Source organism: Astatotilapia calliptera, chromosome 8, assembly GCF_964374335.1.
Source record: "Astatotilapia calliptera chromosome 8, fAstCal68.1, whole genome shotgun sequence".
Lineage (NCBI taxonomy): Eukaryota > Metazoa > Chordata > Actinopteri > Cichliformes > Cichlidae > Astatotilapia > Astatotilapia calliptera.
The window spans coordinates 17,176,257-17,203,221 of NC_137429.1; the positions used below are offsets into that span (position 1 = coordinate 17,176,257).

Consider the following 26,965-nt stretch of genomic DNA (forward strand, 5'->3'; position numbering starts at 1 on the left):
TTAATTAAGTAACATGCTTGACATATTTTCAGCAGTTCAAATTGATGACTCTGTATTAAAATATGTATTATTAAGCCTATGGCCCTAACACCTGTCCCTAAGTAATTTCATTGCATACATTAATTCACATCATTTTCACGATGATGTAAAGTCTTATTTCCCAACAATCATCATGATTCCCAATTATCTTGTAGTCACTGAATCTTCTCATGCCTACAAGACTCTGCAGTAGCAGCAGGACAGCAGGTACATATAGATATGTCAAAGCTTTATCAAAGTTTTGTCAATCACATCATTTAAACATCTATAAACAAGAATCAGTACAAATTAGGCCCCGCTAGTTAGGACAGCAAGTTTAATTATGTTACGTGTCTGATTGCTAGACACTTGACAGCTGGTTGTACTTAATATTTATGTGTAATTTATGGCTAAAATTGAATTCCATCATCTATTCATCAGCCACTATCGTTCCATTATCTGTGCTTTATGCTCTAGTCTCTCGGCCTCCCCTCCTCCTCTTGCTGGCATTAAGTTCAAACTTGACACTGATGTTGACTCACTTTGTCACCCCTCGGTGGCTCTCTCTCTCTCTCGCTCGCTTTCTCTCTCTCTCTCTCTCTCTCCCCATCGCTCGGAGGACAAGAGTGCCCGCAGACGCATTTCTCTCCAGAGCCCCCCCTTTCACTCTTTCACTTGCTCTCACCCTGTCTAACTCTCTCCATCTCTCTCCTACTCTCCTCTTTCCACACACACACGCACATCTACACACACACGGTATTGTCAACAAAGCTGGAGAACAAGGGACGTTGGGGGACCAGGGGAATAGAGGTCCACGGAGGAGGCGAGTAACACACACAGGACCCCCTCATCATTTCATCTGGACGCTTGGTAAGTTTGAAGAAATTGTGCTGTGTGTTTCGTTTGGTTGCTTCTTTAATTGCCGGTTTATCGCGGGCTATGGGGTCAGCATCGTCACCACTGATATTTATTTAAAAGATTTCTGGACTTTATATTTAAATTGTCATCCCTGTGCACCCTGATCTAACGGAATCACATTTGACCTTTGACATTTTATTACGGCTGTAGTTTGTAAGATGTGGCTCCGTAATGACATACCTTTACCCTTCTTGTATAACTCTCCAATGAGGAAATCTTCCCACCTCAAACATAAACCAACAGGAAAAGAGAGCAGGGGTTTTTTTTGTGTTTCTTTTGTTTTAACTCTGAGCTGGGTAAATATTTATTTAAGCTGATAACACTGATAAATGAAATACGTTTGCACTTTATCTTTCACAGTGACCATTAACCATGAGTTTGTTTTGGATGCTTTATGGCTGATCTTGCTCGCAAAGCCGCTGTACAGTATGTGATTGCCTGTTTTTTGGCTGCACAGACTTGCGAACATGTTTTGGTTTACTGGGGGGGGGGAAAGGAGCTGAAAGCAAGTAACACCACAAATGTACTGCCTTTCAGAGTGGTTTCTAATGTACTTCATCTCCCTCTGGTATACTAGCCTAGCAATGTATAACACACACTCGTTACGACAGCGAGCATGTAACTAACTCCATTTCTGCCTGTCATCATGAGGCTAATTCACTACAATGCCAACCATGTGTGAATTCATGCGATATGAACCCCTCCTCCTTCTTCTTCTTCCTCTTCTTCTCCTCTTTTCCCCTACCCCTAAACCTTGCCTCCCCACCCCACCTTAGGAGGTACGATTTGGAGGATTGAAGAAGGGAGAGAGGAGCCAAGGTGCCAGTAAACAGGGTCAAACACGCACGCAGGACGGGACTCTTTTATTTCTCTTCATGGTGGTTTGGACACTCGTATTATGTATGAGAAGTTAACCATGCTGAACCTACAGAGCAGCTCTAACTGGAGTGGGCCTAACAACTGGTACCATGATCCCACCGCCATCCAGACGCAACATAGCACAGGTGAGAGGACATTTTCTGTCTCAGTAGATCATAACACAGCCCTCACAGATCACAAGGAATATGTCTTTGATTTTAAACCACTTTCAAAGTCGTTTCGTGGCTACATCACCAGCCTTTACGATCTTAAAATATGAGACACACACCCATGTAACACACATCTCTTTTGTCACCTTCATTGCTGCCAGTGTCTGAGGGATGTCTGCTGGACACGGAGGGCAGCATGGGAGCCGAGGCAGGGGGGGGTGGAGCGGGCAGGGTAGGAGGAGGAGTCCCCGTGGAGCGGGATGAGGGCGAGGAGTCTCAGCTGAGGCTGCAGCTCAAGAGGAAGCTGCAGAGGAACAGGACCAGCTTTACGCAGGAGCAGATCGAGGCTCTGGAGAAAGGTCAGGCCATGCAAGCACGCACAGCACTCTCCTTGCAGCCAATCGCTGCTCTCCACTGGTGCGAGCCAGACCAGAGCGTGTCATGACACAGCTTGTCTTGCTGCTTTCCCCCCCCCTGACAACACCTTTTCTATTGGATTATATTTGTTACACCTTGTTTGCAGGAGTTTCTTAAATGGCTGTGGGGAGGGGGGGGATGCAAATGAGAAAAATCAAAAATCATCCCGTGTATATTTTGGAAGGACATCATCTTTATCAGAGCCTGCAGATGAGAATAAACATTACCAGATGCAAATTATCCACAATCCTCACTCCACAAATATTCCCGATCTGGTCCAGAATAGCCTCCAGGGACATGTAAAGCAGAGGTTTGATAATGCGTGTTTGCCGCGTTTGTATTATGCAGCGAGATCTGGCCCTCGTAGCCCCGATACCCTCTGAGAGGGATCAGAAAGCCACCCTTGACTGGATATGGCTGCAAAGGGCCCTTGAGCTAAATACGGACGCAATGTCCACTGTGCAGCCGAGTGGAAATGTATCACTGTGGTCACTCTGTGCAAATGACATTAATGAGGTACACTGACCTCACTGCACAGCCAAGGCACAATAACAATCATGTGTTGATACGGACGCCAATTATAACCAAGCCAATTATAACAATTTGCAAGACTCAATTTGCAAATGTATCATTATTTTTGCTAAATAAGTATTCATTAAGTATTTCAGATCATTTACTGACTTTTCGGGTTTCGGTTTCTCTCTTGACATTTTACTAAAACATTTGAACGGAAACAGTTCAGACTATAAAGACAACTAGATCTGAAACTTCAGAGTTCATCAGGATGAATCAGACTGCCGCTTACAGGGTGAGGCACATTCGCGTTTCGACTTGTCAACAACAAAAATGTCAGCAGTTTGTCACCTAGAAATGAACTCCTTTGATGCTCTGAAAGTGAAACTCTCACTAATACGAAGTGTCTGGTTTCAAGCCACACCATTTGTTAGACACCTTGTAGTAAGTCACTTTATATGCAAATAAGTGACAAACAATGCAATTTTCCAATACTAATTAAGAAAAACAATAACCTGCAAGGATTTTTCTTCAGTTTACTTTTACTCAGCCTTCTGTGAAATAAAGTGCTTAGACAGCTTCTCAACTTGAATCCTTTCATATGAACTTTCTGCGTGTTCCATAATCATAAATATTTTATACAAAGTGCAACAGATAAATATTTCAAAAATGGTTGTAAGGATACAGCTCAGCATCCTGGATTTATATGTTCCAAAGAAGGATAATTAGTAATGCTGATATTAAGCAGTAATTACCCAATATGTAGTTGGTTGATTTCTGCTAAAATGACTCTATAAAAGTCAATTTTTGCTTAATTCTAATTCAGACTAAATTATATGATGGTTCCAAAATAGGTGAAGAGCATGCCAGGCTTAGGACTCACTTTGTGTGTTTGATGATGCTTTATATCTTCCGCAGAGTTTGAAAGGACGCATTACCCAGATGTTTTTGCAAGGGAGAGATTAGCGAACAAGATCGATTTACCTGAGGCCAGGATACAGGTGAGAAAGCTCTCAGTCCTCCTCTACAGTCCCATTTATTTGTTAGGCCTAACCTGTAACAGAATCCAAATATATAGACCAATGTAGCTGTTAACAACAAGACAAACGGGTGCAACGGGACTCTTTGATTGGCAGGTGTGGTTTTCAAACCGAAGAGCCAAGTGGAGGAGAGAGGAGAAGCTGCGCAATCAGCGGAGGTCAGGCGGTGTGACTTCTTGCTCGCAGAGCCAAGCCCCCCTGAGCACTTCCTTCAACACGTCTGTCTATCATCAGCAGCACAGCAGCAGTTCAGGTGTGTTTGTTGACTTAACTCATACAGCACACGAGGAGCCTGAAAGCAAGACTTTACCTATTCTCTCAATAATTTATGTATTTGGTGACAGGAATATTTTAGTAGTTTATAATTACCAGCCTCAGAGCTCCCTCTGCTTGACATTTGCAGGCTGGCAAACCATTAGAGGTTCTCCATTAGAGCGCATCTATATTAAAACATTTCCACTGCGAGATGCTTGTGCGTAAATTTGTGCGCACATGCTCACTGTGCGTGCACCCTGTGTGTCTCGCTCTCTTCCTCTCTCTCTCTCCAGGGTCCATGTTGAGTCAGGCTGAGTCGTCCCTGCCCAGCTACAGCTCCCTGTCAGTTTTCTCATCTGGAGTCCAGGTTGGAAATTCATCATTCGTCATTCATCATTTATCATCAGCACCTTCCAAACTACATCACATTCATCATAACAGATCAGAACCTGTTTATTATCACTTCTAGGCTCTGAAATTCATATTAATCAAAGTTAATAAATGATTCTGCAGCTGATAATAAAACGTGGTCACAGCAGTATTCTTTAATATTAGAGACATATGGTTTGAAAGACCTTTAAATTGATTGATTTTTTTAAACTGATGAACGATTGTGACATCGTGTGAATGAATATGAATTACATTAGGGTTGTTTTTTGCTTCTCTCAAATTTTGACTGACATAATGCCATAATTTGGACATTTTTACAGTCAAATAGATCCAGTCAGTTCTTAATAAGGTTCTTATAGATGTGGCTTCAAGCAAAGCACCCAATACACGAAACTGGAGATGTACACTTGTTTTTCTGACAACTTATAGCTCCTTCTTATCAGCCAAACTTTATTAATCATATTTTTCAACCACTGAATTCCAAATTCATTTTGCATTGAACATTTCTCCTGTGGAAAATGCAAAGGGTGTGTCAGGTTGAAGGCCTTGGCAGACTTTGGCATTGTTCTGAAAGCTGGAAGGTTTGCAATATTGTATAAAAGCCTTTGAACAAAAGGTTTGTTATAGAATATGAAATGGTTTTTTAACGAAAATGCAGTTTGCTTTCACATTCTTTGTCAGGAGCCTGCAGCTAATCCCCACTTTGAGGGATGTAGGATGCGCAGCTCTGTGGGTTTCCAGTGGATTGTAATTCATGTGTGCCAGAGCCTCAACAATAATGCATTAGAAATGTCTTCCCGGTCTGATTTCTGAAAATATTATCATCGCAACGTTTAAATCTTTAAAAAGATTTGAAAGAAAACCTTGACTCTTTTTGCATCTGCAGTATTAAACAAAAGCGTGACGCTGCTGTTGCCGCCGCGCTGAACCACAATCCGACCATACCACAAGCCTCTAGCACCTCCGTGTGGTTAAACCCAAACCATGTTGCTGTAACTGTTTTAGTGCTACATGGTCTAGTACAGCGGTCCCCAATCGCCGGGCCTCGGACCGGTACCGGTCCGTGAGTCTTTTGGTACCGGGCCGCGAGAGTTGAGGCTCAGGTGTCAAATGTATAGTTTTCAGGGTTTTTATCGGTTTTCAGCATTATTTTGTTATCGTTTTTATCGTTTACTCTGTTTTCCTGGGTCTTTTCACGTGTGTTATGAATAAATCTTCTTTTTTTCGGTACCGGTACTAGTTTTATTTTGTTGTATTTATCCGCGACACCTTAAAGGCCGGTCCATGAAAATATTGTCGGGCATAAACCGGTCCGTGGCGCAAAAAAGGTTGGAGACCGCTGGTCTAGTAGACAGCAATGATTCTGCTCTTAAAAGTAGACTTGTATGTAATGCGTACCAACATCTTTCTCCACTCCTGTGTCCGCTCTCAGTCAATTCCTCCCCAGTCGGCCTCCTCCTACTCCTGCATGTTACCTCCATCTCCTTCTGCACCACGCAGCTTTGACTCATCAGCGTACTCCTCCCCTCATCTGCAGTCTCCACCCTCGGCCAACTCCAACACGGGTGAGCGTTTATTAGCATCACTTTGTTATTTGCTTTATTTCTATCTGTGATTTCTGTCTGACTCTTTACGCTTCTGACTGTTTTTCTCCTCTATTCAGGGCTCATATCGCCTGGGGTGTCAGTGCCAGTCCAGGTCCCAGGAACTGAGCCGCAGAGCATGAGTCAGAGCCTGGGTCAGTACTGGGCCAGATTACAGTGAACAACAGACAATCGTTGCCAATCAGCACGACGAGAGAAGAAGAAGGAAAAAAAGGGCATGTAAAATAAAACGAGTGTGAAGAAAAGAATATAAGCAAGCACAGGGCTGAGCTATAGAGGGGCCTCGAAGGGGTTGCAGACCCCAAAAATGCATTAAATGTTTACAAATTCAGCCAAGAGCAGCTTTGGTTGCACTTAACAGTACTCCGGCTGTACTGGTGTTATCTTAGTATTATCAGGTTGCACTTTTGGATAGTATGTGTACATAGCGCTGAAGTCAGGGTTAGGTATAGGATCAGTCTGAGGTGTGTTTAGGATTAGAGTCAGGATTAAATCAGGGTTTAATGTAGCATTTGATATTTAAGACTTAGCTTTGAAACCTTCCAAAATTCCATTACACAGTCTGGTTTTTTCTTTTATAAGTATATATGATCCAAGCCAAAGCACTAAAAAGAACAAAGAGGAAAATACTGGTCTTCCTAAAGCTCAATACACATTTCCGAAAAAAAAAAGTGTTTACATTTTAGAATTATGTTGCAAAAATGTTGTTTATTCTGTTCAGTTTAATTAAATAGTGCCAGTTGACAGCAGAAGCCATCTCAAGGGGTTTTATGTTGTAAGGTGATGACCCTACAATATTCGCAAGAGGACTATCGATTTAACAGCAAAACTTGCTTTTAACCTCCAGCGAAACCATCCTCCCAGAGGTCAACCATCCACCACAAGCACTCGGATCGTTTATCAAAAAAGGGTGCAGGAGATTGCTTTGAGTTTTAAATTATACCTGACTTTACTTCTACCCTTCAGCTTTAAGATCAATCCTTAAGGCCAGCGTATGTCAGGTGTATTGTGAAGTGTAACCACAGTTTCTTGTTACTTGAGCAGCTCAAAGATATTGTGATAGCTAGCTTGTTCGCTAAGCATAAGCTGTGTGAGGCTACTGTGAAGATTTTAGACTTGCTTACAGCAATCACTTGTACTGAAACTAAAAACAAAAAAACAAAAAAACAAAACATACCATAACAAGTGTAAATCCTGCCTCTCCTGCCAGCAACATTACACTGAGACCACATATTTTTGTACAGACATCTGTGTATGATGAAGATAAGTGTGAAATATTGTCGGATGTTATTGGAGGGAAGAATGTAGCATGCTGTAGGCTCATTCACTCTCAAAGCACAAGTTTGATTAGTAATGCTGATGTCAGTACTGGCTGACCATAAAATCAGTCTACACAATAATAAAAATGGCATTAGCAGATTTTTGGGGGGCAAACTGTAAATCAGCTACATTTTGTCTCTATTCTATATGCTGTGGCTGTAATCTTTTTATTCAATCAATCAAGAAATCAGAAGCAATTCCATAACAAAGTTTGCAGTGATATATACACGATACACCACATCATAAATATTTATTAGCCTATGACAATCAGTACAAAAACATAGTGCAAACACTCAAAAGACAATCAAAGCTGGAAGTAGAGGTAAATAACTGTGAAGTTAATGCAACACTGTCAATACAACAGCAATGGCTTTAACAAATGTGCATGACCAAAACAAGCTGCTACAGACAATCAGCTCCTATCAGAAATGAAATCAAGTATTGTACAAAAAGCTGTTGCTGTAATCTGCAGAGTTTGAACCTCTGCTCACTTTCCTCTGACTATTGGTTTTATTGATGCATCTCATACGAAATGTCTTTCGGCCCTTATTTATTTGTGTTTTCACTCGTTCACACAAGTCCTTTGTGTTGTTTTTGTTGTTGTGTGTTGTGTTAGTACTGTATAGCTACCAAGAGTCAACCCTTTTGTGAAGGCCTTGGATCCCTTTAATGAAAATTAAACTGTGTGTAATGAATCATTAAAGGTCTGCGTTTGTGACATTGTTTTGCACTTGCATGGTTTCACAAGTTTTAAAAGAAAAGGATAATAGTGATGTGTATGTAGATTGGTAACAGGCTAGTAACTGGTCAGCTATTTACGTAGCAACATTATTCATTCCAAAATACAGTCAAATTGGACTATTGGCTAGTAAATCAAAGGTTATTTGCAGTTAACCTCGGCATGCTTGGTGTGCAGTGTGTGCTTAAAAAATTTGAGGAAACGGGACAAGTGCTGGACAAAAGAAGTAGTAGGCCTAAAAAATGACTATGTAGAGAAGATGAACAGCTAAAAGTCATGTGCATGAAATGTGAAAAATAAATTCAGCAAAGACCTGACACAGGACCTGGGAGATAGGTCAGATCCTAAATACGCATCTGACCCTTCAGCTGATCTCTGAAGCCCCGTCTGAGGAGCTAAAACCCAGACATCAACATTACTGAAGCAGGAATAACAACAACAGAAAGGCAGCCAACATTCAAAGATTAGGGTTGAAAGTCCTACAAGAAGCCTAGAGAACTTTTACTGGAGACTAATTAAAGAAATGAGAAGAAGGCTTTGCTAAAAGAGTTCAGGCTGTGTAGAAGAATAAAGGGGGTCATACTCCCTAGATTTGTACATACGTTGTTTCTGGCTTTTATCATGCATTTCCATGTGTGTATGTGTTGATACATTTTTGCATTTATTTCCCATTTATCTATCAAAATATAAAGAAATGATGGGTGACTCAAGACTTTTGCATGGTGCCGTAGAGTACAGGCCAACAGTATTAGGCTGTTTCTTGAACAAACAGGAAAACTGGAAAACATCATCTGTCCATTCCAGCAAGATTGTTTAAACTCAATTTCCCAGAGTTCACCATTCAGAATCTTTTGTTCAACAGCATGAATGGAACATATGCTGTCAACCACTACTACTAAATATTGAGCAGCTAAAAGACTGATCATTTCCCACAGGGCAGCGACATGAAGTGGGCATGATGGAAACTGGCCTGCCATTAGCGGGGCTGCATTTATGCGCTAATGGCTCCACTCACTTGGGCCCTGGAGGATGAACAGAAATTAAATACGGGAGGAGAGGAAGATGGGGGGGAGGGGGCAGGGAAAGATAACACCAGTTATGCTTTGCAGAGCGAATGGAAATGTAGACCCACAAACATAATGTGCTATGAGATGCCAGAGCACTCAAGCCAAATGCAGCATCATCCGTTCTCCAGAAATGTAGACGTAGACTGATGAGTAAAGGTAGACAGAACTTCCAGAAATTCCATGAGCAGTTTCCATGTGCTGTTAAAAAAGGCTAAAATGTCTTTAAAAGTTTCAATTTAATTTCTATCACCCTGTTTGCAAATAACTTTGTATTTGCAAAGTTTGTATATTTTTTTGTATATTTTGTCATACTCATTTTTTTGGCATTTGTCATCCTCTGAGGTTTCTCCTAGCTGCTCTAATGTGTTTCCTTTCCTGACAAATAATAAGTTTCACTTCCCTTTGGCAGTTCACTCAGCCCTCTGGACAAAGAGACTGAATAAGTGAAGTTGTGTTTTGTTAAGTGTTAAAATTACTGTACATTTCCGACATTCTACTAAATTGAAGAAACAATTGGATTTTTCAAAATAGATACAATCAATACAGATGAACCATTGTTGCTATGGAACATGGAAGCTGCAGTGCCTCTCATTTTTGAAAAGAATTTACACGTTGTCTGTAAATCAAACCCTACAAATGTGGCATCACTGCAAAAGCACAACATGTCTCTTGATAGGACATTAGGACTCATATATATTGCATAAACTATGCTTGAGGTCTCAGACTCATATCCTACACAGAGAACAAGAATGAATTCCTGGATCTTAGAAGGATATACAATCACACAAAGTATGTTTACTACACATTAGGATGATGTTTGTGGTTGCTCTAACCCAATAATTTGATGTGACCCAGATAATAATTAAAGAAAAATTAAAGAAATTACTCCCTAAGTCTCTTCTATTTTATTACCTGTACCAGAACAAAGACAGGTCAAAGCATCAGGTAAAAAATGGTGATACTGACTCGGACCTGAAAAATCTTGTCTAGTGTGAGAGCCCACAAAGCCACAGGTTCTTTCTATTTCTACTGAATTGTACATGAGTCCTCTGTCTCATTTGGTCTGTATTTTCAGGTTTGAAAATGTTTAAATTAATAAACAAATGAATAAGTAAATAAACAGGTTTGTGAACCTAAATGTAAACAGCCTGTGCTGCTTGGCTTGAATGCGTGATAAGAAGGCAACTGGACTTGTTTAGGTATGTGAAGATGTTTTGACCCACTAATCATGTGAGGCTTCACATAAGCCACAGAGTGCATAGACTAGTGTACAGTGAATAGTCCTCTGACTTTTACGTAGGAAAAAACAGAAAACCATTGCAAAACACATGGCAAAGCATAGGAGAGCCACGGCAACAGGACAAGACTCAGCTGTGCGTTTGTACTCTTTCAGAAATGCCAGTGGTCACATTGTGGACCAAAATGATGGAAGACAGAGATAAGTAAAGGAGGCCATGCACCTCTACTCCGCCATTGCTGAACAGATGTGGTGGCTAACAACACCAGGTACCAGCCACATGCAATGCAGGCTTGAGAGTCCTTCCAAGAGATTTCAACCCCTACTCACGCCTTAACAGCTCATGTGGTGGTGGGGTGGGGCAATGTCTTATAGTGTGTTCCAGTTCAAGTCAGAATTTCTAACTGGAAACTCAGATTTCCAACTTGGAAAATCTGACCAGCTCCACCAACCCCAACTTCACAATCCAAAATGTCAGCAGTATATGTAAATATAAGTAAAACCGTAAGCCCCTATATGTGTTTTTTGTGGGCAGGCCAATTGTGGGTATTCCTGGTGTTCACGTAAGCTGACCCATCCAGGGCCCATAGCAGATTTGTCCCTTTGGACCTTGAATTCATACCATGTAATTGTGTAGCAATCCAAAATAGGCTTTTCAACTGAAAACCATTTGGCGCCCCTGTCTGATCCCGCTAAGTCTGATGTCCGTGAGCTCATTACAAACTACTCTGCTCTTTTCGGTGACATCCCCACTCAAACGCATGTATTAAGTCATGATATTGATGTGGGTGACCATAAGCCCATAAAGCAGCATGCATACCGGGTAAATCCCACTAAGCGGGCCATTATGCAGCAGGAAGTCCAGTATCTTCTTGACCACGGTTTTGCTTTCCCCAGTAATAGCTCTTGGAGCTCACCATCACTTCTCGTTCCAAAATCCGATCAAACTCCCCGTTTCTGTAATGATTTCCGAAAAGTAAATGCTGTTACGAAACCCGATTCGTTTCCTCTCCCACGTATGGATGATCTGGTCGATCGTGTGGGTTCGGCAAACTTTGTAACCAAACTTGACCTCTTAAAAGGGTACTGGCAGGTCCCCTTAACTCAACGCGCATCAGAAATCAGTGCCTTTGTTACACCCGATCATTTTTTGCAATATACCGTCATGCCGTTCGGGTTGAGAAATGCCCCCGCCACATTTCAACGACTGATGAACACTGTGTTACAGGGAGTCGTAAATTGCGAAGTGTATCTGGATGATATAGTGGCCTATTCCTCCACCTGGACTGAACACCTCAAGATTCTCAGGGAAATATTTGACCGGTTGCATGATGCCTCTCTGACACTGAATCTGGCTAAGTGTGAATTTGGAAAGGCGGTTGTAACTTATCTAGGGAAACAGGTAGGACAAGGTAGAGTCCTCCCTGTTGCTGTGAAAGTGCAGGCAATAGTAGACTTTCCAGTTCCACAGACTCGCCGGGAGCTGCGGCGTTTTTTGGGCATGGTAGGTTATTACCGTGGGTTCTGCAAAAACTTCTCTGAGGTAGTAGCCCCGTTAACTAGTCTTGCCAGTCCAAAATCGCCATTTGTGTGGACAGAGAAATGTCAGTTCGCTTTCGAAGCTGCTAAAGCTCTCCTTTGTAGTGCTCCGGTGTTGGCCGCCCCTGATTTTACACATCCGTTCAAGCTTGAGGTGGACGCCAGTGTTTTGGGGGCAGGTGCAGTGCTCGTGCAGGAGGATGACAATGGCATTGACCACCCAGTCTGCTTCTTTTCTAGAAAATTTCTAAAACACCAACTGCATTACAGCACGATTGAAAAGGAAGCCTTAGCCTTGCTATTGGCCTTGCAGCACTTTGAAGTGTACCTGGGATCTAGTCCTGTTCCAACCATTGTGTTCTCTGACCATAACCCTCTCCAGTTTCTATCTCGGATGCAAAACAGTAACCAGCGCCTTATGCGTTGGTCCCTACTCCTTCAGGACTTCAACATTGAGATCCGATATAAAAAGGGCTTAGAGAACGTTATGGCTGATGCCCTCTCTAGGGCTTAAATCAAACATCTTTGTGTGGGGTTGGATGTTTGATTTTTTTTGGGTGGGGAAAACTGTTATGACCCAGTGATGTGTTTGGTGGTATTTTCCCTTTTCTTTCTTTTTCCCTCTCCTAGAAGGTGGACACCTAGGCGTGGCTGCTAAGTATCCGGGTGGAGTCTTTACCTATCCTCGGATTGGATAATTGATGGACCACCTCCAGTACTTAACGTCCGGATGACAGACACCTGGCAGTGTTTTTTTTGGGAACCCCGTTGACTCGATCACGGAGTTGTGTGTGTGTGATTATTGTAGTGCAGGCTGGAGTATTCACGTGTACCTCTAGCCTTGCCATGTAAATAATTGTAAATAAGTTAACCAGTGGCGGTCACTTTTTTTGTTCATTTGTTGTATAACTTTCACTGTCGCAGCCTAGTAGGCGTGAGAAGCCGTTTTCTTTTGTTGAACAAGTTTTCTCCTGTTTTTCGTTAGATAGATAGGTAAGTGACTTGTCTTTTGTTTCGGCTTCTTTTTATTTTGGTGTAGGGAAGACTAGGGATTGTTTTATAGGGAGTTTTGTTTATTGTTTTGGCATTGCTCACTGCTGAGGAAAATAAATGGCTGCTTAAATACTTAAAAAAGGTGTCGTTGTTGGGGTTTTTGTGTGGGTGGGAAGTGAGTGGGGCAAACTATTTGTTACGTTTATTTACTTGCCGGGACCAGAACGTAACATAACAGGGGCCCATGTGGGGTCCATCATCCCCACACAGCTCCAGAGTGCTTAAGTTTTACCACTGTTTTGAACACTTAGCCATCTTCGACTGTGAGGCAGCTTCATGAGGCGTTTGAGGTTCCAACTGGAACTCTGAAACTTCTAACTTCAAATTGAACACGTCAAATTAAACGTGTAATGTGTACTGCGACTGATTTATACTTATGACTCGTTAAATAGCCATAAGCAGATCATTGTCCAGGCTCTATTCCTGGATATACTGCAGCTGGTTTTTAGTTTAAAAAAGAACTATTGGTAGTGATGTAAAAAACAAAGCAACAAAAAACAAGAAATATTTCCAGTGATCCAAAAACACGTATTTGTAGTATTGCATGAATCTCTCTACCTTGCCAGAGAAAATCAAATCCTGTTTTTTCTTGCTAATGCGACTTCACTATTGAAAGCCCTCAACTCTCATTTCCGAGGTAACTGGAACGCCTCAACAGTTCCCCGATCGATCCACCAAGCCTAGTCCCAAGAGAGACTGAAGCAGCTGAAGAAGAACAAGCGGTGAGCATCGTCTCTGTTCCCCTGAATATGTGCTGATTCAGAGAAAGCTGCGGAATTATAAACAAGAATCCTCCAAATATTAAACATCCTGTTAATGATGTGGAGCACTTTTCCTCCTCTTTTCTTGCAGTGACTGGGATGGAGTTTTGCCTTCTGCTGTTAATGATATGGACCTTTACGGGAAGCACATTAGCAGGGCCTGACCAATACAGCAGAGCCGTGGTGAGTACAAAATATTCACGACACACAAAAATTCCTCTATGAGTTGTAAACGTTTATCGGCAGCTGTGTGGATTCCTTTGATGTATCTGAAAGTGGGGAGGAAAGTGTAGGGTATGTGTTACTTTTGCATCAGTTTGTTTTTGTATCCTTTTGAATCCTATATATCATATACATATAATTTTAATCTGACATTTAATGTGTACTTTATCGGAAATTGTATTTCCACGTGTTTTTCATTTCAGATGGTAAAACACGTGTGTGTGTGTGTGTGTGTTGGGGGGAGATAGAGGTATTTAATATGAGATTCTTGAGGTTTATAAGAATATATCAAACATATGAAACGCTTTGGGGACTTTCTTTTGACCATTCTGAGAGATTAGTCCTTCATCAGAAAAACCACTAGTTGTATAAATAGAATAGACATTACGTTACACACTTCACATGAAATGTGACGTGCAAGCACGATAAGCTTCCCACTTCCAGTTCCTCAAATATGAATTAATATCGCTATATTTCGTGGTATGTGTATATCATGTGTGGCTTGGTTATGAGAAAGAAAAATGTTTTACTTCTTTGATTGAAAAAAGAGCATAAATCCCGGATGACACTGCTGCAAATCTCACTGGGGGTAAATTATTTTATATATATGTATATATGTATAGATAGATAGATATAGATATATGTGTGTATATGTGTGCATGTGTGTGTGTGTGTGTGTGTAAGGGAGTAAGGGAGTTTGAAGGCAGAGATCAAAGAGGACGGTTGATGGAATAAGCCACCACCTTTTTCCTGTCAAAGTGCAGCTTGCAGGGTGGAGGACATGTAAGAGTACCGCAGGTTTCAAAATCACGTTCAAGAAAGAGATTTCATTGTTTCAGTGTATGTGTGTAAAGTGTGTATTTTGTGTGCTCTTGTGTATTGTGGTACACACTGCTCTACAGCATTTATGCTATCAATCAACTTGCTTAACATAGAGAGGATCATGCAATGTTAATGAAAAAAAAGGGCTGCGCTTGTTCAGATTGATCCGTTGTCATAAGTGGAGCAGGATACAGTGCGTATCAAATACTCCTATGACATCAAAGTAGACCCTTGCTAGATATGACTGACTCACTGTGGTGAGGATGCATTTACATTTTCTAGCCTCATTAGTAATCAAGTTTGGGAAATCAACCAATTTCTTCTTGTTTTGTGTCCAGGACTGGCTCGGTAGGTATGGGTACCTTCCTCGTCCTGACCCACATACAAGTCAGCTGCTGACGAAAGAAGGGATTGAAGAAGCTGTTCGTACCATGCAGAGATTCGGAGGGCTCCGGGAAACTGGGAAGCTTGGTAAGTTATTCTTAACTCACATCTGTTAGGAGAATGTATTACTGTATTTATACACAATTCTTTGTGCAAAGCTCTCGAGTTACCCCTCATTTCTTTGCAATTTGCTTCTAAGGAGCCAGAGTGTTTTATAACTTTTTAAATCAATCAATAATTTTTTAAGTGGTCTTGAGCAATAGTTCTCCAAACTTTCTAGGGATAGTTCAGTGTTTTTCTTGGCTTTTCACTCATGTTTGTTAAGCCACTTATCTACATCTGCAATGATTCATTGAGTATCTCGAATAGGGATGGGTACCGGTGTCCGGTGCCATGATGGTTCTGACATAAACGGTAGTAACCAGACCGAAAAGCAGCGCACATTTCGGTGCTTTATTTCGGTGCTTTTTTTTCCCTGAGCTGTGACACACTTCTAGCCAATCATTTTACGTTTCCGAGGATAGTAGGCGGGCCCAGGTACGTACGTTCTTTTATGCAGAGCTACAGATTAAAAATGCCCAAGGCTAAGCGGTCAAAAGTCTGGCTGTACTTCACAGCAAAATATGCAAACTCAGCAGCCTGCAACAAGTGCTTTAAGCTGATACTGTGATACTGTCAAAGGAGGTAACACCTCGAATCCGATGAAACACCTGGCGAGGCATAGCGTTTTTTTTTTTTAAAAGCCGAGAAATGCGCCATTTGATGGCAGCAGCAGCCGTTCTTCTCTGCGTGAGTAGCTTAATGTTGTTCGTGTGTAATTTACGTTGAGTAGGCTAACCACGTTATTACATTAATACATGTAAGGTGAACTAGCAAACATCATCATAGCTACATGCGGCTGTCTTCTTGTTTGATGGCAGATACTCCCTTCACCCTGGCCAAAAAGGCTAAAATGACCAAAGAAAAAGAGGGAAACAGCTAAACATGAGAGGTTTTTGGACAAAGTTTGTATTTTTTCCATTATTTAAGCACTGCTTCCAGCTAAGAGTGATACCATATATGCCCCATAGCTGCAGAAAAGGCTAACATTGTTATCTTTTTACAAAAACCAGCTGACCATGAGAGGTTTTTGGACCAATTTTGTGTTCTCCATTCTTTAAGCACCGGTTTGAGCACTGTTTGAGCACCGGCACCGTTTCAAAAGTACCGATTTGGCACCGGTATCGGATAAAACCTAAACGATACCCATCCCTAATCTCGAATAACTTGATTATAAAATATCATAAATGCAAATTTTTTTGCTTCGATACTTTTTTAAATTCATGCTCAGTTGTTGCCATATAAGACATAGAGGTCCAGGTGTAGATGAGATAGATGGAGAATTCATGTGGATTGCAAAATACCTGAATTTACCATGTCAATTTTTAACTGACATTAAAAACTTTTACTGGGAAAAAGCTGCCAGGAGTCCTTCATCCAACCACCTGTTCATAAAGCGGTTCATTCAGAGACTGAGGGACTTATTCTCCGACAATGTAGTTATGCCATTTGACCAAATGGTTGAGAAATATTCTCTCCCCAAACATGACTTTTTCCGTTACTTACAGATAAGGCATTATATTTTACAAAGTACTAACTTTAGTGAGAGTCATGAAGTCTCCCCTGTTGAAAAATTATTATTTTTAACAGACAAAGAGGTACCTGTGAATATATTTTACAATGCTTTATATTCTGTACTTTCAGTGATGTCACAGAGGCTTAAAGGCACATGGGAAAAGGAGTTAGGTATAGCAATTGATGATGAAGAATATAAAGATGTCTGGAGTTATGCCAAATCAATCTCAGTTTGTAATCGTACCAAAGCAATACAGTTAAAAATCATACACAGAATGCATATATCCATATCTCGCAGACATCATCAATATAATCCTACCCTTTCACCCATGTGCCTCAAATGTAAGACAGAAATTGGTACCCTAACTCACAGCTTCTGGTCATGTTTGAAATTGCAAGAATATTGGTGTAATGTGTTATCTGAAATGGAGACGATTTTCGGTTGTGAATTGGACCCTCTGTCTCTCATACTGGGCCTCCCCAGCCGGCGATTAATATCCAAGAATAATAGGAGATTGTACTGTGTTCTCACCTATGCGGCAAGGAAGAATATACTACTCCAATGGATTTATGAAAAAGCACCAACTATTAAAGGTTGGCAAAGAGTAGTGTTGGATCTAGTGCCATTGGAATATCTTACATGTATACTGCACTCAAAAACAGATCAATTCTTTAAGGTGTGGGAACCATACTTGAATTATGTGGAACCTGATGTTTCTAATATTATGTTACAAGGATTCTCTTGAGTGTTCAAACTGCAAAGTACTACTGGGACCACAGGTATTGTATTGTATTGTATTTTCTCTTTATTTATTTATTTATTTTTTAGATGGAACTGAGCTGGTGTTCCGTGCTTAGTTATCAGTCTATTTGTTTTTGTTTATTTATTTATTTATTTATTTATTTATTTATTTATTTTTGGTTCTGAATTGTACACTTAATTATGTTATGTAATTATGTACTATTTGTGAAAACAGAAAAACTAATAAAAAAATATAAATAATAAAATAACTAAATAAATAAATAAAGCTGTTCATAAATGTTAAGGAAAGCAAACATTGTAGCTGCTCCCATCCATCAAGCAGAAAAAAAGGCACCAAATCCAACAAATGAATCAGTTTGAACCCTTTTTATACACTTTATTACCTGCAGGTCATTGCAAAAACACATTGTCATTGACATTCACAGGCATTAGGTAGTTTTTTGCACCAAGGTTATTCCCAAAAAGGTATTAGCTGAAAGCTTGACATATCAAGAAATAACAACTGCAAATGACAAGAAAACGTCCCTAAAAAAAGAGTTCGGGCTATGTTGATGACATTGTATTTCCATATACACTACCAGTCAAAACTTTGGACATGCCTTCTCATTTAATGGCTTTTCTTTATTTTTACTACTTTCTACATCGTAGATACATACTGAAGACATCAAATATACAAAGCAAGATATGTGGAACTATGTAGCAAGGAAAAAATTGATAAAGTATGTCTCATGTTTTAGATTCCAGAAAGTAGCCACACTTTGCTTTGTTAACAGCGCTGCAAACCCTTGGCCTTCCCTCAGTGAGCTTCATGATGTAGTCACCTGAAATGGTTTTCACTTCACAGGTGTGACTTGTCATTTGTGGAAATTCTTGCCTTCTTAATGGGGTTGGGGCCATCAGTGGTGTTGTGCAGAAGTCAGGTTGGTACACAGCTAACAGCCCTATTTTTACAACTGTTAATTCATATTCTGGCAAGAACCAATCAGCTAAGTAAAGAGAAATCCATTTCAGCTGACAACCTCATGAAGCTCATCAAGAGAATAGCAAGAGTGTGCAAAGCAGTAATTAAATCAAAGGGTGGCTATTTTGAAGAATGTAAACTATAAAGCATGTTTTTAATTATTTCACATTTTTTGGTTTACTACATAATTCCAAATGTGTTCATTCATAGTTTTGATGCCTTCAGTGAGAATATACAATGTAAATAGTCATCAATATAAAGAAAAAACATTAAACGAGAAAATGTTTCCAAAACATTTTACTGGTAGTGTATATTTGCACATTTCAGCAATTTCCTCCTTCCCATTTTCACAGGAAAAATGCAATATAATTAGTGATGGCTCAAGACTTTTGCACAACACTGTACATTTTTTTTCTAGACAGGGGTCACATGAGGCCTTGCAGTTCTTGCAACACCTTCTTTCATTTCAACACATGATATTTAATCATCTTCTCTTCCAGACCCGGAAACGCTCAAACTAATGTCTAAACCACGATGCTCTCTTCCTGATATTGTCGGAAGAGACGACATACTGAGGAGGCGAAGGAGGAGGAAAAGATATGCACTATCAGGCCTAAAGTGGGATAAGACAGATCTCACATGGAGGTTGGTTTCGTGTGATGATTGTGACATTGTGGTTTTATCATATGTGTATGAATCATGGGAATATCCCAGGAACACTTGACATGTTTTTTACCCCATAAGTTGTCATGGCCAACAAGCTAGTCATGTTACATCAAATATAGGAACTAAGTCAGGATTAAAGAGGCATTTTATTGAGGAAGCTATCTGATAGTGTGTGGTGCTAACAGAATGATGTGTGAGTGGATGTGGCTCAAGTGGTAGAGCAAGTCTTCCACCAGTGCTCAGTTTGAATATAAGTACAACTATATAGCACCTTTCTATTATAGAAAATTTACCCACATGCTGAAAAAGAGGAGAACCTGTTACCATTTGAAGGTTAAAGGTTGAAGTAAGTGCTAGCATGCAGGATTTAAAAATTCTAAAGCTTTCCACTATGATAACTTGTGTTCTTGTGTTGTTGCACAAATATGAGAACAACAAGCCTATATTACAGCCTATAAATGCAGTGTTGCTTGGTTTCTCAATTATACAGAAGAAAATAGAAGATTAGGGCCACCAGAAAAAAAGAGAGCACATCTTTTTTTCTTCTTTTCCAGAATTCTGAGAAAAGAGTGGCCATAATCCTCTTCTGTACAATCAGATCCACCTATGACTTGAAATGTCGTATCTTAATAAGTCTACCTCAGCCAAATTTGAGGACTTTGCAAACCAGCATGTGGCATCAAAGTGACACCTTGGAATTTGATGTTTAAATTGTTTTTTGTTTTGTTAAATTTGACCTGTAACTTGTAATGAAGGAGAAAAAAATTGAGAAAAAGGGAAGGCTCCACTTTTAGATAACATAAGCCTTCTGCAAGGCTGAATTTTAATGACATTTTAATATGCTGTATGTATACAGCTGTGTATGTATAGGGCTGTGGATTCGGGGCCAATCGGTCCAGGGTCCATAATGCCGTTGGTGGAGGTGGCTGAATGGACCGAGGAGTGAGACAACGAGATCTTTGAGTAGTGGCATTTTTTGAAAACATTTATTAAACATGTAGTTTTAATTATATTATTACACATACTGCAAATGTGCGCATAAAAGAGTTGGCATTCTATTTTTGAGGGTTACAAGCTTCATCTGACTGTCTAGATGACATATTGTGAAAGGTGACACAGTGCAGAAAGGTCAAAGCAAGCACGCTTACAGACACAGACATTACGTAGATTTATTTTTTAGGGTAGAGGTGAGACTTGCTTGTAACTGCAATTTGTACCTGCATAAGCAACAGATTTTGCAGAATGTGTGATGTTCCAGAGATAAGCGAGAAGGAGAACATCCACAGGAAACATCTGGCTCGGAGACGGTGAAAATGTCTCTTTAGGTGTGTTAAAGGTGACTTTCATTAACTGTAATTTATGCATGACATGTATCTGCCTGACACAAGAGGAGGCGTGAACCCTGATATATAAAAACCATTTGAAGTGTGCTTTCTAGCGGAGATTTATGCTGAGAATTGTGATGGTGTATTTCTTTCCACGCGTGTGTTTAATAAAATCATTGTTTTGACACATCTGGACCAGTGGTTGTTTGTCTCACACCTCAATCAAAAGAATTCGGGACAGTATTAAAACATCATGTGTGATTAAAAAAAAAGAGGAATGTGAAAAATACACAAGTCACAGCATTTAAGTTTTCTGTCTCCAGTATCCACAGCTACCCAAATCCCTCCACCTCCCCCGGCTTGGCTAACAATGACGTGGAAAGCCTCCTGACTCATGCCTTCAAAGCCTGGAGTGACGTGGCCCCTTTGAATTTCCGTCAGCTGAGGAGAGACAACAATGGGGCCACAGCTAACGGGGACATCAGAGTGTCTTTTGACCACATGTTTCACGACGATGGGTACCCTTTTGATGGGCAAGGTGGCACTCTGGCCCATGCCTTTTTCCCAGGAACACTTGACATATCTGGTGATACACACTTTGATGACGATGAGATCTGGAGCTCCGCAGGTATATAAAAGGATATGAAGAATACAAAAAACCTCATCATTCACTTACCCAGAATGTCCACTATCTAATTTTAAGTGGGTTTTCTTTGCTTTCTTGTGAAACGGTAACACTTTTCCTTCACACTTCCACAGGTGATAGCAGAGGTACTGACTTGTTCACAGTTGCAGTGCATGAGTTTGGCCATGCACTGGGCCTTTCTCATTCCTCCTCTGATCCATCCATCATGAGGCCGTACTATCAGGGTCCCGTGGAAGACATTGCCCACTTTAAACTGGCCATGGATGACAGGCTCGCCATCCAGCAGCTTTACGGTCAGTCTGACTAGTCGTACACTCGTCAAATCAGTATCTGGCACTTGATGATGTAAAAATAGTGGTGGAGTATTACACTCATATTGCCATATCATACCACTATTGTAGCAATAAATCTTTCTTCATATCCATTTGCCCTTTCAAACTGATTGTGAATTTGTGAATTATATTACTTGATTTTTTTTATGTAAGTTATATCAACCATCCATTTAACATGACCACAAGAGTTCAGCAATATAGCCTCAAAAATGTATCACATATTCCATGATATTTCAACATAGTTTTTGATAAGAATATTAATGATGATATTGAAAAAAATAATAAATATTTTTATATTGATGCTTACATTTAGCAACCTACATTATGTAGGTTAATGAACATCGTCTTCAATCCCTCTTTTTTAATGAGCAACAGTCACTGATTACCTACTAGCAAGCGCAGCTAGCCAGTGCTCTGAGCAGCACACCATGTAGTCATTTAAGGTCATTGTTTCCACTTTCAGCGGAAACAGTTTTCTTGCATATTTTGCAGGGTTCTCGCGCTCCCTTAAAGGCATGGCATATCAATATCGGTCATGGCTGATGGCTGTCCCTCACTGAGCCTTGTTCCTGTTAAAAAAGAGTTTTCCCTTCCTACTGCTGCCAAGTGCTTTCTCATCAGCGGTCATCTGATTGTTGGGGTTTTCTCTCTATTGTTATAGCCTTCTTGCCTTACAGTAAAGCACCTTGAGATGAGTGCTTTATGGTTTGGTGCTAAATAAATAAAACTGAAATGAACTAAATATGATATTTTTATATCACATAAAAAATGATACTGGGCTTATCACAGATGATATATGGCACAGTCCTAATGACCACTCTTGATTTGGGCAAATGTACATGGAGGACATGTGGTCCTGCAAATATAAGCTGTCTCTGCTATTTGTTTCTAGTTTATAAAATTGCACTTTACACTTAGGTTTTATAAAACTCTTACACAGTTGTTCTCAGATATTCATTACTGATATATTTCTGTTATAGCTTAATACGCTATAAAACGTAAAACGTCTACAAAAGATAAAAATAATACAGTAATGCAATAACACTGTTTTAATCTGGTTTTGTGTGCAATACTGCATTCATGCAGTGATGTAACTGAATATCTTCCTCATGTCTTAAAAAAGAAAAAGCCTTGCATCCTGTGTGACAAACACCTCTGCACACTGAGAAGAATGTGGGTTGCCTGCTGAGTTTTTCTTATACTGTCGTCAGCTTTCGTTTCCTCTTCCACAGTGTCTTCTGTCACTCTTCTGTTGCAGGTGTGAAAGATGCTGACCGACCAGGTGGTGATGATCCCCACTTCCCACGCCTGCCCAGTCCACCTCCACCGAGGCCAACACAGCAGTGAGCTGAACCATGGGAGGGATTGGGGGTGGGGGGATTATCTGGATTGCACTTTAATCCAGATAATCATCACATAATATTTGACTTTACAAGCTATGAATATACTATTAATGCATTCAGACAGAGTCACATAAAAAAAAAAGAAGAATGACTAATTAGGGAAGGCTGTGGCCCCTATCAGTCAAAAGGCTGATAGTTTGATACCCTGCTGCTGCAGTTTGCATGTCAACGTAAAGGGAAAGATACTAAAACCTCACGGCTCCATTGGTGTCTGAGCGTGTGTTAACAAATGTTAGACATTGTACTTAAGTATAGAAAAAACGCACTTGTATGAATGTGTGTGTTCCTGGATGAATGAAGCTTGGGGTAAAAATCTCTGTGAATATAATCGTAAGGTAGTAGTCTATTTAATTTAAGTGGTAGCTTAAAGACTCTCACTGTGGCATTCTTGGCCCCACAGCACCCTCTAGTGTATTTATCAAACAAATGCAGTAAAAGCAGAGTTTAACTTGATTTTGATTCAATTTTCTCTCCTAGTTCTGATCCATCATTCCAAGAGCGGTGTCAGGGAGGCTTTGATGCTATAGGAAACATTAGGGGAGAGGTCTTCTTCTTTAAAGGTATGAAAAAGTGGATCTGTGCTGAACAGAATAAAAAATACATCTCAATTAATTTTCCACATTCGTCAAAAAAATGTATTTTTATTTTATTTATCCGTGTTGTTTCTTTTGTGTCTTCTCTTCAAAAAGGTGCACAGTTCTGGAGAACCCAGCAAGATGGATCTTTGGTGTCCTTAAATCCGGCTCAGATCAAAAACTTCTGGATGGGCCTTCCAGAAGGAATAAACAAGATCGATGCTGTGTATGAGAGGAAGAGTGACAGCCGCATCATCTTCTTCATCGGTGAGAAGCTAAATCTTGTGGTTATGTATGGCCTCAGGTGATCTAATTTTGGCCGTTCAGAGACGTGAGAAGTGGGTGACTTCTCACGTCTGTTATATTTTAAACATGGTGGTTTTTTTGAGTGGGGGGTGAAATGTTAAATCATATATAAATATTTTCATATACGTCATTTAGGTCAAGAAGTGTTTAGACAGTGATGCATTTTTTTTATTATTTTGGCTCAACACGCTGCCACAATAGATGTGAAGACGAAACAATTGAGATGCAACTGGAGTGCAGATTGTAAGTTTTTAATTAAGAGGCAGAACAAAAAAGGGTGTTAAAACAATGAGGATTTATTTTTAATATGTACAAATTAATATAATAATAATAATAAATAAAATACTTATTTTTAAACTTTTAAAGTCAGCCAATATGGTCCAGTTTGTCCTGGTGTTTTCTTTCTGTTCCAGGCTTTTAATGCTGCTGTTTTCTGCTGTTTTTGTATTTGGTCTTTCCTGCCTTCAGTTTTGTCCTCGCTAAGTGAAATGCAGCTGAAGACAATGTCCTGAACAGATCTGCCCCAGACAAATATTTTCACTTCTTTACATTCAAACCTTCTGCTGTATCTTTTGGGTCATTGCCTGTATCACTGGGTCTGTATTATCGGTACTTTCCAGTTTGGTTTTCTGCTGATAAACCGAAGAATTCACCACGATATGGTTCCGACTCACATTAAGTGATTTTCTGTTGAAATATTCTGTTTTGCTTTCGCCATGTCCAGGAGCTCAGTACTGGGTCTTCAAGGACACAGTGGCTATGGCCGGTTACCCTCGGCCTCTCTCTGACTGGGGCATGAAGAAGAAGTCGGGTGAGACAGTGAACAGGGTGGATGCTGCTTTCAACTGGGCTCATAATGGCAAAACATACCTGTTCAGCGGAGGGGAGTTTTGGAGGTTTAACGAAAACATTGAGAATGGACAGAGGACCATCCAACCAGAGCAAGGATATCCACGGGAAAACACCCTATGGGAAGGAATGCCTGCCCATATCGATGGCATCATTAGCTGGCGAGAAGGTAACATTGTGTTAAAATGGAGACATATGTGATGATCTTCTATTACAAACTTGAGATCAGAGTTGAGCAATTCATTTCCCCAAGGGGCCACATGAGAAACTGGGCACCAATAAGGGTTAAGCTTATTGGTACAGTTTCTCACTTGGCCCTTTGGGAAAATGAATTGTCCACCTTTGCTCTAGATAAATACACAACAATGATAGAGAAGTTATTTTGGGAGATAGCTTTTGTCAGCTGTCACACCCAAGACGCTCAAGGGAATGACGCACAGAAAGGAGTGGAAGAGCGCTGATTAAGATAAGAAGTTCTAAATAACATCTTACACTGAGATGCAACATGATTCAAGTAGATAAATGAATAAAGGAAAGATTCCTGCACAAAAAAATGCCATGTCATAGCCTATTTCATTACTTCATGTAGTATGAAAAGTAGTAGTATCACATCAAAGCATACTTTATATTAGAATGACAATCCAAATATGACTAATTTAACAGGTGGGTGATTTGTTGAAAATCAGTGGATGCCTCCCAGCTGACCCAGAAAGGGCTAATTTTTAATTTTTGTATTTATTTAGTACAGTAATTTTAGTATTTTTAATAAAGCTGTTGAAAACTTTGGCTTCAGGGTAAGAGAGCTTTTGAAATGACAGGATTTAGAAGTACACTTTCTGAGCCCTCATAAGTGCAGGAGCTAACCACATAACTACTTTGTAGTTACAAAAACTACAATGTGCTGCTGTCTTCCACTCCTTTTAATCAGCATCCAGTTTGTGTGGGTTGGTTTATTCATAATTTGATGAAACAAAATAACAGCTGCATTGCTTTTCGTGTTCTTTTTTTCTTTTTGTTGTTAAGGAAATACCTATTTCTTCAAGGATAATTCCTACTGGATGCTCACAAATGGAGACCTGAACCAAGATGATGTCACACCAAAATCCATCGCTGTAGACTGGCTTAGATGTCCAGCTGCTCCTTCAACTTCCACTCCAACAAATCCTCAATTCCCAAAAGAATGCACCTGCATCTTCTTGGGATCGCATTCATCGCTGAGAAGCAGCTCTCTCCTCTTGATTTTTATTTTGCTGCTAACCAATGAGATTATAAGAAACATGAGTTTGTAATTTTCTTGAGTCAGTGTTTACTTCTCCCTTTTTTCCACTGGCGGGTTATTAATAGAATGACTTTATGTCATCTTACTTGCATAAAGTTACACAATAGTTTCAAATTGAGTCCCAGTGGCAAAAAAAAGCCTCTCTTAAACCCCCTGGGTTTTTATAAATACAGTTTCTCATCTGAAACATATTGCGACATTTTTGTATTGAATTACAATGAGCTTTACAGAAGAAAGAAACGTCATTTAACACCACACGCAAGCACACAGGTTACTTCTTCATAACAAGGTCTTATGTAACCGCCTTGTGCTTGGGGTGATAAAAAGGTAAATCAAACATACTTAACAGCAAAAGTCATTTTCATCTTTAAATATATCTATTTATAATTAGATTTTGGTGCTTTTGCTAAACTATCAAAATATATAGTGCACAAGCAGATCTGGATTATGGTAAATTGAAGATTTTGTTTTTTTATATTTGTGTAGTTTTTACAAATGTACAGTGTTTTGGTTGTTTTACATTGACATTAATAGCTGTCATTGTAGAATATTCTTAAGGCTGGGCTGTGTTAAGCTGAGATGCTTAACTTTGCAGATGAAACATACCAAATCCTTCAGTGGTTTTCACAGCTCGAGTCAGATAGACTTACTGTAAAGTGACAATATACATTTTGTAAAATCTCTGTGAAAGAAATCTTAAACAAAACCATTTATAAGTTATCAGAAACTATTAAAATGTCCTAATGTTGAATTTTATACTTTTGGTTTTGGTTTGTAGCTTTGTCTTTTGCTTTTAACACATATTTCTTTGGCGTCACTGCCCTTGCCACAAGTGTGAAGGCATGTTACCTCATGTTGTCTTATCTGGTTCAGATTCAAGATGTTTCATTTTCAATGATTAAATACTTGTCATTCTCCA

The 26,965-nt window shown here is 40.0% G+C and overlaps 1 protein-coding gene across 1 annotated transcript; it reads left to right on the top strand.

Moving 5' to 3' along the window:
• Nucleotides 1–26,965, top strand: mmp25b (matrix metallopeptidase 25b). Its single transcript, XM_080305134.1, has 17 exons — nucleotides 1–888; nucleotides 1,713–1,940; nucleotides 2,126–2,323; nucleotides 3,813–3,895; nucleotides 4,031–4,187; nucleotides 4,483–4,556; nucleotides 6,012–6,144; nucleotides 13,991–14,082; nucleotides 15,282–15,414; nucleotides 19,166–19,310; nucleotides 20,980–21,284; nucleotides 21,416–21,595; nucleotides 22,893–22,977; nucleotides 23,515–23,597; nucleotides 23,727–23,879; nucleotides 24,643–24,936; nucleotides 25,791–26,965. The coding sequence occupies exons 2-17, from the start codon at nucleotides 1,835–1,837 to the stop codon at nucleotides 26,054–26,056; spliced, it is 2,487 nt and encodes an 828-aa protein (XP_080161260.1). The 5' UTR covers nucleotides 1–888; nucleotides 1,713–1,834; the 3' UTR covers nucleotides 26,057–26,965.

Bases quoted from the DNA above. Each gene is read 5' to 3' on its own strand.
- mmp25b (XM_080305134.1), top strand. From the start codon at position 1,835: ATGTATGAGAAGTTAACCATGCTGAACCTACAGAGCAGCTCTAACTGG. The intron at 1,941-2,125 runs GTGAGAGGACAT...CATTGCTGCCAG, and splicing joins CCAGACGCAACATAGCACAG to TGTCTGAGGGATGTCTGCTG. The intron at 2,324-3,812 runs GTCAGGCCATGC...TATCTTCCGCAG, and splicing joins GATCGAGGCTCTGGAGAAAG to AGTTTGAAAGGACGCATTAC.